Source organism: Bison bison, unplaced genomic scaffold (genome assembly GCF_000754665.1).
Source record: "Bison bison bison isolate TAMUID 2011002044 unplaced genomic scaffold, Bison_UMD1.0 scf7180017864480, whole genome shotgun sequence".
Classification (NCBI taxonomy): domain Eukaryota; kingdom Metazoa; phylum Chordata; class Mammalia; order Artiodactyla; family Bovidae; genus Bison; species Bison bison.
In genome coordinates, this window is record NW_011495040.1 from 3,554,841 (window position 1) to 3,567,485 (window position 12,645).

Sequence of the window (12,645 nt, forward strand, 5' to 3'; positions counted from 1 at the left end):
AAGCAGGGAGTGCAGGTTCAATCCCTGGTTGTGGAGCTAAGATCACACATGACACACACACACAAAACAAAACAGGCAATGTTGTAGCAAATTCAATAAACACTTTAAAAATGATCTGCATCAAAAGATAAAGTGTGGACTGGGGAAGCCAAGAAAAGCTCTGGAGGGCAAAGGAGGCCTTAGATGAGTAGCTCTCACTCAGTTCTCTTTCTGGTCTTGTGTTACTATGAGGTCATTCCCGTGGGGTCTGAAACCAACATCCCACCTGAAAACTACTCTTTATCTCCCACCGCATATTTAGATGGTGATTTACTTTCTTGTTCATCTGCACTTCTATACTTTCTCTACTCCACATTGAAAATGAAGACCCAGGGGGACTTCCCTGGTGGTCCAGTGCTTGAGACTCTGTCTTTCAATGCAGGGGGCATGGGTTTCATCCATGGTCAGGGAGCTAAGACCCCCACATGCCTCATGCAAAAAAACCAGAACAACAGAAACAATACTGTAATAAATTCAATAAAGATTAAACATGGTCCACCTCCCTCCACCCCCCAAATCTTGAAAGAAAAGAAAATGAAGATCCAGTCACTATTTCTTCTTGCTGACCAGGCACTTTGGAAATAAGATTCTTCCTTTTCCCAGATCTAATGGGTTGATCATGGGGATGCAGGGAGAGGAGAGTAGGGGCTTTCTGGAGGGCTTTGTCTTGAGCCACAAATCCAGGCCTTCTGAAGCCATGAGGGAGGAGGGGATGGGAGCCCAGTGGGTCAGCCGACTCAGGCTGTGGGCTGTGGGAACTTGTCTCCCATCTGGCAGGCTGCGTGCCTGCTGGGCTGCTGGTGAGTGGGCTGAGGAGGGAGTTCTCGTAATAAAATAGTATGATCGTGCTCAGCACCTCAGAGTCCTCCCCACGTGCCAGTGCTTCTGTAGTAGAGTTTTCCAGAGAAACAGAACCACGAGGATGTGTGTGTGTGTGTGTGTGTGTGTGTGTGTGTAGAAAGAGAGAGCGAGTGAGAAAGAGATTTAATGAACTGCCTCCTGTGATTGTAGGGGCTGCTGGTAGCCCAGTAGGCTGAAGACCCAAAAAGGAGAATTGTGTTTCAAGTACAAAGGCAATCTGCTGAAAGAATTCCTTCTTACTTGGGGAATCAGTCTGGCTCTATGAAGGTCTTCGACTGATTGTATGAGGCCCACCTCCATTGTGCAGGATAACCTGCTTTACTCTAAGCCTCCCAATTTAAATGTTCACCTCACCCAAAGAACACCTTTTAGAAACATACAGAATCATGTTTAACCAAATATCTGGTCACCACAGCCCAGCCAAATTGACATAAAATTAACCATCCCAGTGTCCCAGATATTATTTTATTATTGTACACAATCTCTGCAACACAAGAGCAGTTCGGGGCTTTTTCTGGCACTGCTGTGTAGCTTGTGAGATCCTATATCCCCAACCGGGGACCGAACCCCTGCCCATGGCAGTGAAGGAAATGAGTCTTAATCACTGGGCCACAATAGAATTCCTATCTTGGACTTTTTAAGAATACAGCTACCCTAGACTTTCAAGGTAATGGTGCAAATTGAGACTCTCACGTGGTACTCATCTTGAGGGTCATTTGGAATCACATAGAGATCAGGAGACTAACTGTTTTGTTTCCAAACTCTCTAAGCATTTCCAGAATGAGACCACGTTTTCTATTTTTAAAATACTTTCAACAGCTGGTTAGTGTTCTGCACCAAGTCTATGTCTGGTCTGTTAGCTGACTCTCATCTTTTCTTCTGGGCAGATTAATTGCAATGGTTTCACACTCAGTGACCAGCGAGGCCTGCAGGCTGTGGGCGTGGGCGTCTTCCCCAACCTGGCCCTGGTGAACCATGACTGTTGGCCCAACTGCACTGTCATATTTAACAATGGCAAGTGAGTATGTCTTTAACTTGGGTTGGTGTGCTAGGGATGGGGAGACAGTAGGGTATCATCTCTACACTTGACTTAAACCAAAAGTAAACTGTTGGACCTGAACTAGCATGGATTTCATCTGGATAGAAAATTGAAATTTTATTCCAGAATAAGTGTAGAGAGGAAAAATGTAATGAGGAAGGTAGCAAAGTGATTTCTGAGTCTTTGTATATTTCTTGAGGTGGCTGAGATATGTTAAATAAACCTCTAACTACTGTGTAATTTCAAACTTCAAGCCTGAGATTTTCTATCTAGGGGTCATTGCAGAGCATCATTGGCCAAGAAGGCGCCTGTCAGGAGCATGTGTTAGTCAAGTTACCAGCAGAAATCAGAAGGCGCACTCAAGGGTTACCCTAAGAGAATTTAATAAAAGGGCAATTGATAGAAGTGTGGGTAAAGCTGAAGAAACTGACAAAAGAATGGTGAGGTGTCCAGGGTCTGGGCGGCAACATGAAATCATGACCTCCTCTAGACTTGGAGGGGTGATGGAGGAAGTGCTGTTTCTGTGGCTGATGAGAGCTGTAGCCATGGGAGGGAGCCGTTTGTCCCCCAGCCCAACAGCTCAGCTGTGCCTGTAGAGAAACCAGCCACAGCTGGAACCGTGGTCAGGCAGAGAGGGAGCCAAGAGACTAAATACCCCAATTTCTCTCTCCTCCCACCTTCTGATCTCCTCCCATTGGCTAAACCAGAAGCCAGATGACCAAAGAATCTGGTTATGAAAACTTCAGAGCTCACCCTCGCCCCCTGGAAGGCACAGATCAGAGGACTGAAGGGCAGAGAACAGAATTTGAGGTGGGGTGCAAATGGAGAAGAGTCAGAAAACATGATGAACCCAGGTTGTCCATGGTTCAGACAGGGGGAGCTTTGGGGATATAAAGAAAACTGTTAGTCACTCAGTTGGTGTCTGTCTTTGTGGCCTCATGGGTTGCAGCTCACCAGGCTCCTCTACCCATGGGATTCTTCAGGCAAGAATATTGGAGTGGGTAGCCATGCCCTTCTCCAGGCAATCTTCCTGACCCAGGGATGGAACCCGGGTCTCCTGCATTGTAGGCAGATTCTTTACTGAAATATTTCTTTTACTGTTAGAGACGAGCTCTTATGATGATTCAAGTTGACTATAAGCCATCAACAATGAGCAGGTTTGCCCCCAAAAATAATGGTTTCTGGTTCTCAGCCAAGAAACAAGCTTATGCTCCAGGGAGCCTGGACTCTGATTTCCCTTTTCCTTCCTAATTCTGAAAACAAGGGCATGCATGACACTAGGCTTTTGAGCACTTGAGAAAGTCCCTCAAGACAGGAAAGTTTATTTTGGACCCAGATGACAATCTTTTCCCAGTATATTTGTGTTTCCCTTCCTAAACCTCTTGGAGTCCCTGGCCTGGACTTCATGGAATCCTCCCCAGAAGGACTGGTGTCTGGAGTTACCCTGGTAGGCAGGGAGGATTAAATTCACAAGTGGGACTGGTCTTTCTGGGTACCCCTCCCATAAGTGGTGGTGAGCCAGTGCCCTTCTTGTCACTACCATAGAAACCTGAGGGGCCCTTTCTTCAGATCATCACCAGTGTCCACTCTGGCTTCGATGCATCCTCTAATTTTGAGCAGACACGCGGTACCCGAGCTTCTTGGCTGTTGTGTGAGAGAAGGCGACTTTGCAGTAACAGTCTAGGTGCCTGCCATAGTGGAAAGAATACTTGTTGTGATGTTAGGAGTCCAATTCTAATCCTAGCAATTTTTACATACTACCTGTGTGACTGGTCTCCAGACATATTCAAACTCTTCCCAAGACAGACATCAAAAGAGGCCACCCTTATGCCCAAGATGCTTGTTTAGAGGGATAATAATATGTAGCTTCCCATATGATTTTTTAGCACTCTACTTCACTTATTTATGGAAAAGAATGCCTGCAGGAACATTTATTTCATTAAAAGAGAAATTGATGTTGTCCAGTCGCTTAGTCCTATCTAACTCTTTGTGACACCATGGACTGCAGCACGCCAGGTTTCCTTGTCCTGTGCTATCTCCTGGAGTTTGCTCAAACTCATGTCCATTGAGTAGATGATGCCATCCGACGATCTCATTCTCCATTGCCCCCTTCTCCTCTTGCCCTCAATCTTTCATTTTAAAGAGAAATTAGCCAGAGTAAACCATCCAAGGATTGTTTGATTCTGCTTCTTGGTGGCAATGCTGCTGGTGACTTGAAGTTGAAGCCCTATTGGCGAACCACTCAGAAGACCCTAAGGCTCTGAAGGGCTACTCTAAGCCCGATTTGCCCATGATTTGGTGTTCAAATTTGCCTGGGCAACCGGGAGCATCTTTCATGAATGGTTCGCATGCTTTTTTTTGCCCTGCCGTTGAAAAATATGGTAGCCCTATACTTTTGAATTCATTGTTTTATGACAGTCTTGTTGTTAGCTTACAGATGAAAACATCAAGGCCCAGGGAAGGGAAGTAACTTGCCCTAGGCTGAGTCCTTTTGAACCCAGAACTTCTCGTTTCATATCAAATGTACTTTCCATTATACCAGGCTACATCTTGCCAAGGGAGCTCAGCTAGAAGGGGTTGGGAGAGAGTTGGTTGTGCTGGCCAAAGCTTTGATGGCATAACCTGGAATGCTGTGCACTGTTGCTAGCTGTACGGGACGAGCCGATGATAATGATTTCCATTTGGGTGTCTGTTTTGTTTTTCAGTCATGAGGCAGTGAAATCCATGTTTCACACCCAGATGAGGTGGGTCAGTCTTTGAAAACCTCCCTGTTCCTCTGACCCATCTCCCTCACTGGCCTGATTTGCTGGGAATGCCCCTTCCTGAGACCCCTTGGTTGCTGTCTGTCTGTAATGCCTGTCTGCTCCCCCAAATCTCGTCTTTGCTGAATGCTGTATGTTTAATGCATTTATGTTAATCATCTTGTTTCTCACCCACCACTACCTTCTGTGCTGTGCTTGCTTTTGCTCCCTTTCTTCCTTCTCTTTTACTCCTCATTTCTTTCTCTCCTCTAACCCCAAAGTATGACAGTCCCTTCCAGTCCACATCTTCTTAGAAAAACACACATGATTCCTCTAAACCCTGTTTACCATGAAATGAGGACTGTTGATATTACTGACTTACTAAAGGACTGTGTGTTTGTTCATAACCTCCAATTTCATACTCAGACTAGTTCTATAATTGGTATCTGTAATTGTGATGTTTTTGGTAAGTATTTATTCATATATTCTCTTTATGGCTTCTGGGCCAACCATGAATTAATGGCCAGTATGATATGATAAAGCTCTTGAGTTCAAAATCTTGGCCCAGTTGCCAAAGTGCTGTGGGACCTTCAGGGAAGTTACTTCATCTCTCTGGGTATCAGCATCCTCATCTGTGAAATGAGAAGGTCAATGCCCTGCAGCTAGGACATATTAGGATTCTAAGCAGAGCTGCGAGTAGGCCATCTTGCCCTTCTCTCCTTTTTCTTTTCACTCCTTCAGTTCAGTTCAGTTCAGTTCAGTCGCTCAGTCATGTCGATTCTTTGTGACCCCATGAATTGCAGCACACCAGGCCTCACTCCTTCAGTAACAGTCAAAAATTAGGGTGGAGATGAAAGGAAACAAGGGACTAAAGGTGACAATTTTGCCGGTCTCCATATAAGTTGTGTGTGTGTGTGTATATGATCACATTTATTGGGCATCGCAGTGTACCCCACTGTGAGAGGAGTAGTCACCTCAGATACCTGGACACACGTGTCACTGCCATTCAGCTGTTCCTTGCTGGGCTGTCACCTCAGAACATGTGGAAGGGGTTGCCTCTGACTGAGACCATCTCCTGCCTTTCACATGGCATCTGACTCAGCCTCTCTGGGAGGTGAAGGGAATGACTGCGGACCTCTCTGCTGATGCTTTCCTAGCCCTCCGCATCCTGCCACTCACTCTCTAGGTGATGGGTTCTCTCTGGGAAGGAAGGTGCCAGGATCTTGGGGAGATACAGGAGCACAGCTTAGATACAGAAGCACAGTTTTCTTTTCTTTTTTTTTTTTTTGAAGCACGGTTTTCTGGGCTCACTACTCTTTCTATAGCTTCTGGCCTTGTGGGTAGAAGATGCATGGCTGAGAGGCCCACGGGCTGGTCTCTGCTGGTTTGGCTTAGCTGGGTGTCAGTTGTGCAGCGGCCTTTTGTCTTCAGCACATTCTGTCTCTATTACATGGTGAGGTGTGTAGTGCTGTAGGTAACTGGAGGCTCAGGTCTAGGCTGGAAGGTGGTTGAAATGTCATCTGCTCTTTCTAACCCACCTTCAACCCCAAATCCATGTCCCCAAGTAAACAAAAAAGTGAAAAATGCAGTGGGGTACTAAAGAGCCAGGCTTTAGTTGCCTTCAGAGATCTCCAAGCATAACTCTCCTCACTTAATGTTGGCCTGAACCATTGGACCAAAAGTTTAGATAGGCCAGGCCTTATAATTAGACACAAAATGGGTTAAGATTGTGGGTAACTGAATATGTGTGTTTCTGAGAGAAGCCGTCCTTGACCAACCAGACATGACTATTAAGTCTTCTCTTGTTTGAAGTTTGTACCTTATTATTTCTCCTTTCCTTTTTTACAATCAGTGGTTAAATGCACAGGGATAATTGTAGACATGGAAGCTTCATATGCTTTTATGACCAAGCCCAACTCTCTACTGGGAATCTATTTGAGCTGCTTCCAGAGCAACAGACTGAATGCAGCAGATTTGATTGTTATGACAAGTAGAGCAGACCTATTCAGAAAACTGTCCTTTATGTCACAATTGCCCCTTTTGGAGGAATGTTTTCTCAGAGTGTTAGTGGAAGTTGTCTTTGAGGTTCAACTCCTTGAAACCTTGAAGAGCATGTATCCCACCCTGGATTTGATTGACTCTTTTCCTTTACCTTGGTCCAGAATTGAGCTCCGAGCCCTGGGCAAAATCTCAGAAGGAGAGGAGCTGACGGTGTCCTATATCGACTTCCTTAACGTCAGTGAAGAACGCAAGAAGCAGCTGAAGAGACAGTACTACTTTGACTGCACATGTGAGCACTGCCAGAAGGGGCTGAAGGATGACCTCTTCCTGGGGGTGAAAGACAACCCGAAGGTACACGCAGCCCCACTACTGGGGTGCTTTGGGGCATCTTCCTCAAGAGCCAGACAAGGGTGGATTCCCCAGCTAACCAAGGTGCCCTTGCCTTGCTGATTTGTGGACAGAGCACCACAGATGGGTCCTAGCTAGTGTCTTGGTGCCACTGCTTGCCAGGTTTTTGAGCTTGGGGAAGTAACTCTGTTTTCTCAATTGTAAAATAAGAACATGACATCCACTGTGAGGGGCTGCTATGAGGATTAAACAGGATGATCTATGTAAAGGAAATGGCATAGAGAGTAGACACTTAGTAAATTTAAGTTCCTCTTCTTGCCCCCTTGCACATTAAGTGATGCAGAGAGTTTCTCATAGAGAGACCAGATGGGCAAAGAGATTTGTTGTCAGATTATCACAGATATGTTCCTAGTCTTATGGAAATGGGCAATGTGCAGACCAGGTGATATTTAGATTGGTTAAAACGTTTACCTCCTGAGTAGCTCTTTCCTCATCAGTGGTGAGACCACTGAGCATTGAAAGTCTTATCAACGAGGAGGTCAGGGGCTTGCTGAATTGGGAGAGCTAGGCGACAAAATAGCCAATTAAAGCAGCAAGCTTGTAATCGCTTACCTGTAATGGTAAAGCATGAGGCTGAGACTGGAGTGGGCGCCGATTCCCCCAGTCCATTTTCCCCCCATGGGAAGGCACACAGGTGGAGGGTCAGGTAGATCAGCACAGATGTGAGGGTTGGCTCACTGCTGAGAGACCCAGAACTGAAGGCCCCACAGTTTTATGGACCCTGAGGCATGTGAGTGAGGGGGTGGGAGGTGGGGGAAGAGTTAGGAGTAGAAAAGTCTGGGATACAGAGTCAGAATGAGGAAGCATGTCTCAAAATCCCCCAGGGACTTCCCTGGTGGTCCAGTGGTTAAGACTCCATGCTTCCAATGCATGGGGTATGGGTTCCATCCTCAGTCCGGGAGCTAAGATCCTACATGCTATGTGGTGCGGCCAAGAAAATACTAAAAAAGAAAAGAAAATCTCCCCCAACTCCACTTTCACAATAAGCAGGCCTCAGTAGAGGCTCCTGAAGAAGACCACAAGACCTCAGTTAATCAACTATACTTCAATTAAAAAGAGAGAGAGAGACTTAAGAATGAAGGCACCTGGGTCAGGAATGCCTGTATGTGAAGAGTGTGACCTGCCAGGATGGGCCTGAGCCCTTGGCTGCACCTCCCTTCAGAGACGGCGGTGCACTGGCCTTGCACCAAGTCTTTCGTGGGGAGAGCAGCTTTCCCTCCTACCTGTGTGGCCTGCCGGGTACAGCTTATAGTCAGATCTGAAAAAGCACATATAGGTTTTTAACTGGGCGCCAGACTCCTTGGAGAGACTAACTCAGTACTTCTGTATAATGCACAATCCATCAGTGCATTTGAAGACACAAATATACTTGTGAATTAACTTAACTTCTGTATCCTATTGGGCTTTCCAGGTTGCACTGGTGTAAAGAACCCACCTGCCAAAGCAGGAGACATAAGGGACTTGGGTTTGACCCCTGGGTTGGGAAGATCCCTTGGAGGAGAGCATGGCAACCCACTGCAGTATTCTTGCCTGGAGAACCCCCTGGACAGAGGAGCCTAGTGGACCGTAGTCCATAGGGTCACAAAGAGTCAGACATGACTGAAGTGACTGAGCACGCACACATACATTGCATCCTGTGTGTTGGCAGAAACTTGTCTCTGGTTACAGCAAAGGCTACAAACAAAATTGACTTCTAGGTTCAGATGGTGGGACCCACTCAATTACTTACAGCATCAGTGCTACTGTCCCCCACTCATTTCTCTCATCCCCAGGCTACTCTAGACATTTTTTTTTTTTTGCCACTAGCTTATTTTTATTTTTAATAGATAATATTTTTACCCTTTGGCCAAGCTGTTCTAAGAATTACCCTGCAGATATACTTGCATACATGCATGGGTATATGTATAAAGAGATAGGACACTGTGGCATTGTTGGGAACAACAAAATATTGAATAATACCTAAGTAACCACCAATAGGGAAATATTTAAGTTAGGGCAATACCTCAAAGTCACTAAAACTGATAAGGTATATCTTTATGTACAAATATGAAAGGAGCTCTATTTCTTTTTTTTTCATTTATTATTTTTTAATTGAAGTATAATTGATTTACAGTGTTGTGTTAGTCTCTGGTATACAGCAAAATGATTCAGTTATACATGTGTGTGTGCATGCTAAGTCGCTTCAGTCATGTCCAGCTCTGTGTGACCCTCTGGACTGCTGCCTGCCAAACTTCTCTGTCCGTAGGATTTTCCAGGCCAGAGTACTAGAGTGGGTTGCCATGCCCTGCTCTAGGGGATCTTCCCGATCCAGGGATAGAACCTGTGTCTCCTGGATTGGCAGGCAGGTTCTTTACCACTAGTGCCATCTGGGAAGCCTATACACACGCACACATAATTCTTTTTCATGTTTTTTCCCATTGTGGTTTATCACAGGATACTGAATATAGTTTCCTGTGCTATGTAGGAGGACTTTGTTGTTTATTCATTCTATAGATAATAGTTTGTATCTGCCAGCCTCAAACTCCCAATCCTTCCCTCCCTGCCCCCTTGGCAACCATAACTCTCTTCTCTATGTCTGTGAATCTGTTTCTATTTTGTAGACAAGTTCATTCATCTCATATTTTAGATTCCACATGTAAGAGGTACCATATAGTATTTGTCTTTCTCTTTCTGGCTTACTTCACTTAGTATGATAATCTCTAGGTCCATCCACGGAACTGCAAATGGCATTATTTCATTCTTTTTAAATCTCTGAGTAATATTTCATTGTATATAGGCACCACATCTTCTTTATTCATTTATCTGTTGATGGACATTTAGGTCGTTTTTGCATCTTAGCTACTGTGATTAGCTGAGCTCTACTTCTTTCTTTAAAATCATTTATTTATTTATGTTTGGTTGGGCTGGGTCTTCCTTGCAGCGCACAGGCATTCTCTAGTTGTGGTGAGCAGGGGCAACCCTTCGTTGCAGTGCTCAGGCTTCTCGTTGTGCTGGCTGCTCTTGTTTCAGAGCACATGCTCTGGATGCTTTTGTAGTTGTGGCACACAGGCTCTGTAGCTGTGTGGCATCTTCTCGGACCAGGGACCAAACCCGTGACCCCTGCATTGGCAGGGGGATTCTTATCCACTGTGCCACCAGGGAAGTCTGAGCTCTATTTCTTAAGGGAAAAGAGTTAAGGGGCCAAACATTGACATATGAATTTGTTTCCTAGGGCTGCCATAACACCCAGGACCCCAAACTGGGTGACTTACAATAGAAATATATTGTTTCCCAGTTCTGGAGGCTAAAATTTGAAATCAAGGTCTTGGTTAGATTGGTTCCTTTTGAGAGCTATGAAGAGAGTATCTGCTCTAGGCCTCTTTCCTTAGATGGTAGACGGGCCTGGGCCTCTTTCCATGGTCTTCCCCTCATGCATGTATCTTTCTCTTTACCTGGCATTCTGTTTATAAGAACACCAGTGCCATTGGATGAAGGGGCCACCCTTAATTAAGTTTGACCCCATCTTAATTAATTACACCTGCACTGACCCTATTTCTAAAAAGGTCATGTTTTGAGGTACTAAGGGTTAGAACTGAAACATATGGATTGAATTTGGGAGGGGAATGTAACACTGTATGCAAATTAAAATTAAATTTATTTAATTATTAAAATTAGAAAGGACACATGCACTCACACAGATACGTGTACCCACATGTGTGTGCAAGCAGAAGTCAATCTCGATACAGGGCAGGATACAAAACACTCAGGGATGTGTTCTTTATAGGAACAACCCCATTTTCATAGAATCAAAGGTTCTATAGTCCAGGAAATGTGAATTGGCTTGTATGTATGGGGCACTGAGCTCAGTACCACAGGAGGTACAGAAAGGAATAAGCTACTGTGTCCACCCTTAACCTGACCTTCTAGAACCTGCAGGTTAACGTGTGTCTTATCTGCAAGCCAGCCAGCCTTCCCGCCTGCTGCCTGGACCTGAGTAATTTTTTTATAACTTGCTTCTACCACTACCTGGAGAAGGAAATGGCACCCCACTCCAGTACTCTTGCCTGGAAAATCCCATGGATGGAGGAGCCTGAAAAGCTGCAGTCCATGGGGTCACTAAAAGTCGGACACGACCGAGCAACTTCACTTTCACTTTTCACTTTCATGCATTGGAGGAGGAAATGGCAACCCACTCCAGTATTCTTGCCTGGACAATCCCAGGGACGGGGGAGCCTGGTGGGCTGCCGTCTATGGGGTCGCACAGGGTCGAACACAACTGAAGTGACTTAGCAGCAGCAACCACTACCTAATTTTTAAGAGACAAGATCTTCTTTTCTCACTTCTGAAATTAAATGAAATAACTGTAGTTATTTCTTTGAATCTTTTGAAATTTCTTTTTATAGAAACCAAGTTAAGGTATTAGTTTAATTATAAATTAATTAGTACAAATGAACTCAAAATAAATTAGATAAGAAACAGGAATTACTTATTATGACATGGAATATCTGTTTCTTATTTATTTTGAGTTCATTGCATGCATGCTAAGTTGCTTCAGTGTGTCTGACTCTTTGCGACCCTGTGAGCTGTAGCCTGCCAGGCTCCACTATCCATGGGATTTTCCAGGCAAGAATACTGGAGTAGGCTGCCATGCCCTCCTTCAGGAAGTCTCCCCGACCCAGGGATCAAACCTGTGTCTCTTTATGTCTTCTGTATTGTCAGGCTGACTCTTTACCACTAGTGCCACCTGGGAAGCCCCTTTGAGTTCATTAGTACTAATTAATTTATTTCCTATTTACTTATCCTGAAAGGACCCGTCTATGCTCATATAATACACTATACATGTAGATTTTAATATTTTTGTATATTTTATACATTTTTAGGAGAATATCCTTAAACACACCCAAAAATCTATAGTCACATTTTAAGATTCTGATATCAGATGTGTTGTTTTTTCTTTTTCCATTTCGTCTTTTTATTTTTTATGGGAGTATAGCCAATTAGCAATGTTGTGTTAATTTCAGGTGCACAGCAGAGCAACCCAGCTATACATACACATGTATCCATTCTCCTCCAAACTCCCCTCCCATACAGGCTTTTGAATTTTTTGATAATTACCTGGCAGTGCCAATAGTTAAGTAGGTGATGTGTGGCTGTTAGTTCCTGCCCCTTCACTTTAGATAAGCTGCTACCAGATGGTGGCCATATGCCCACATCTTCCTATCTGAATTGAAGAGCTGACATCTCTCTTGATACAAAACATCAATGATTTCTGCTTGAACTGACCTGGATTCAAAGCAAAAGCTTTTTATTATTTTTATATCAAAATGGTTTCTCTATTAAAATAAAGAAATAACAATAACTCGGGTTTTCATGTTGACTCAGACAGTAAAGAATCAGCCTGCAATGCGGGGACCTGGGTTCGATCCCTGGGTTGGAAATATCCCTGGAGAAGGGAATGGCTATCCACTCCAGTATTCTTGCCTGGAGAATTCCATGGACAGAGGAGCCTGGCAAGCTGCAGTCCATGGGGTCACAAAGAGTCAGACACGACTGAGTGACTAACACTTTCACTGCCTT

General features: G+C 44.6%; 1 protein-coding gene across 2 annotated transcripts in view; it reads left to right on the plus strand.

Annotated features, from left to right (window-relative positions):
- SMYD1 (SET and MYND domain containing 1) overlaps positions 1-12,645 on the plus strand; it is a 47,392-nt gene that overhangs the window by 20,947 nt on the left and 13,800 nt on the right. Inside the window, exons 4-6 of one of the 2 annotated variants that reach the window (XM_010862240.1) lie at positions 1,788-1,918; positions 4,645-4,683; positions 6,843-7,032. In XM_010862240.1, the coding sequence (XP_010860542.1) occupies positions 1,788-1,918; positions 4,645-4,683; positions 6,843-7,032 (360 nt within the window). The remainder of the gene's footprint in view (positions 1-1,787; positions 1,919-4,644; positions 4,684-6,842; positions 7,033-12,645) is intronic. The other variant, XM_010862241.1, reaches the window with a different exon arrangement.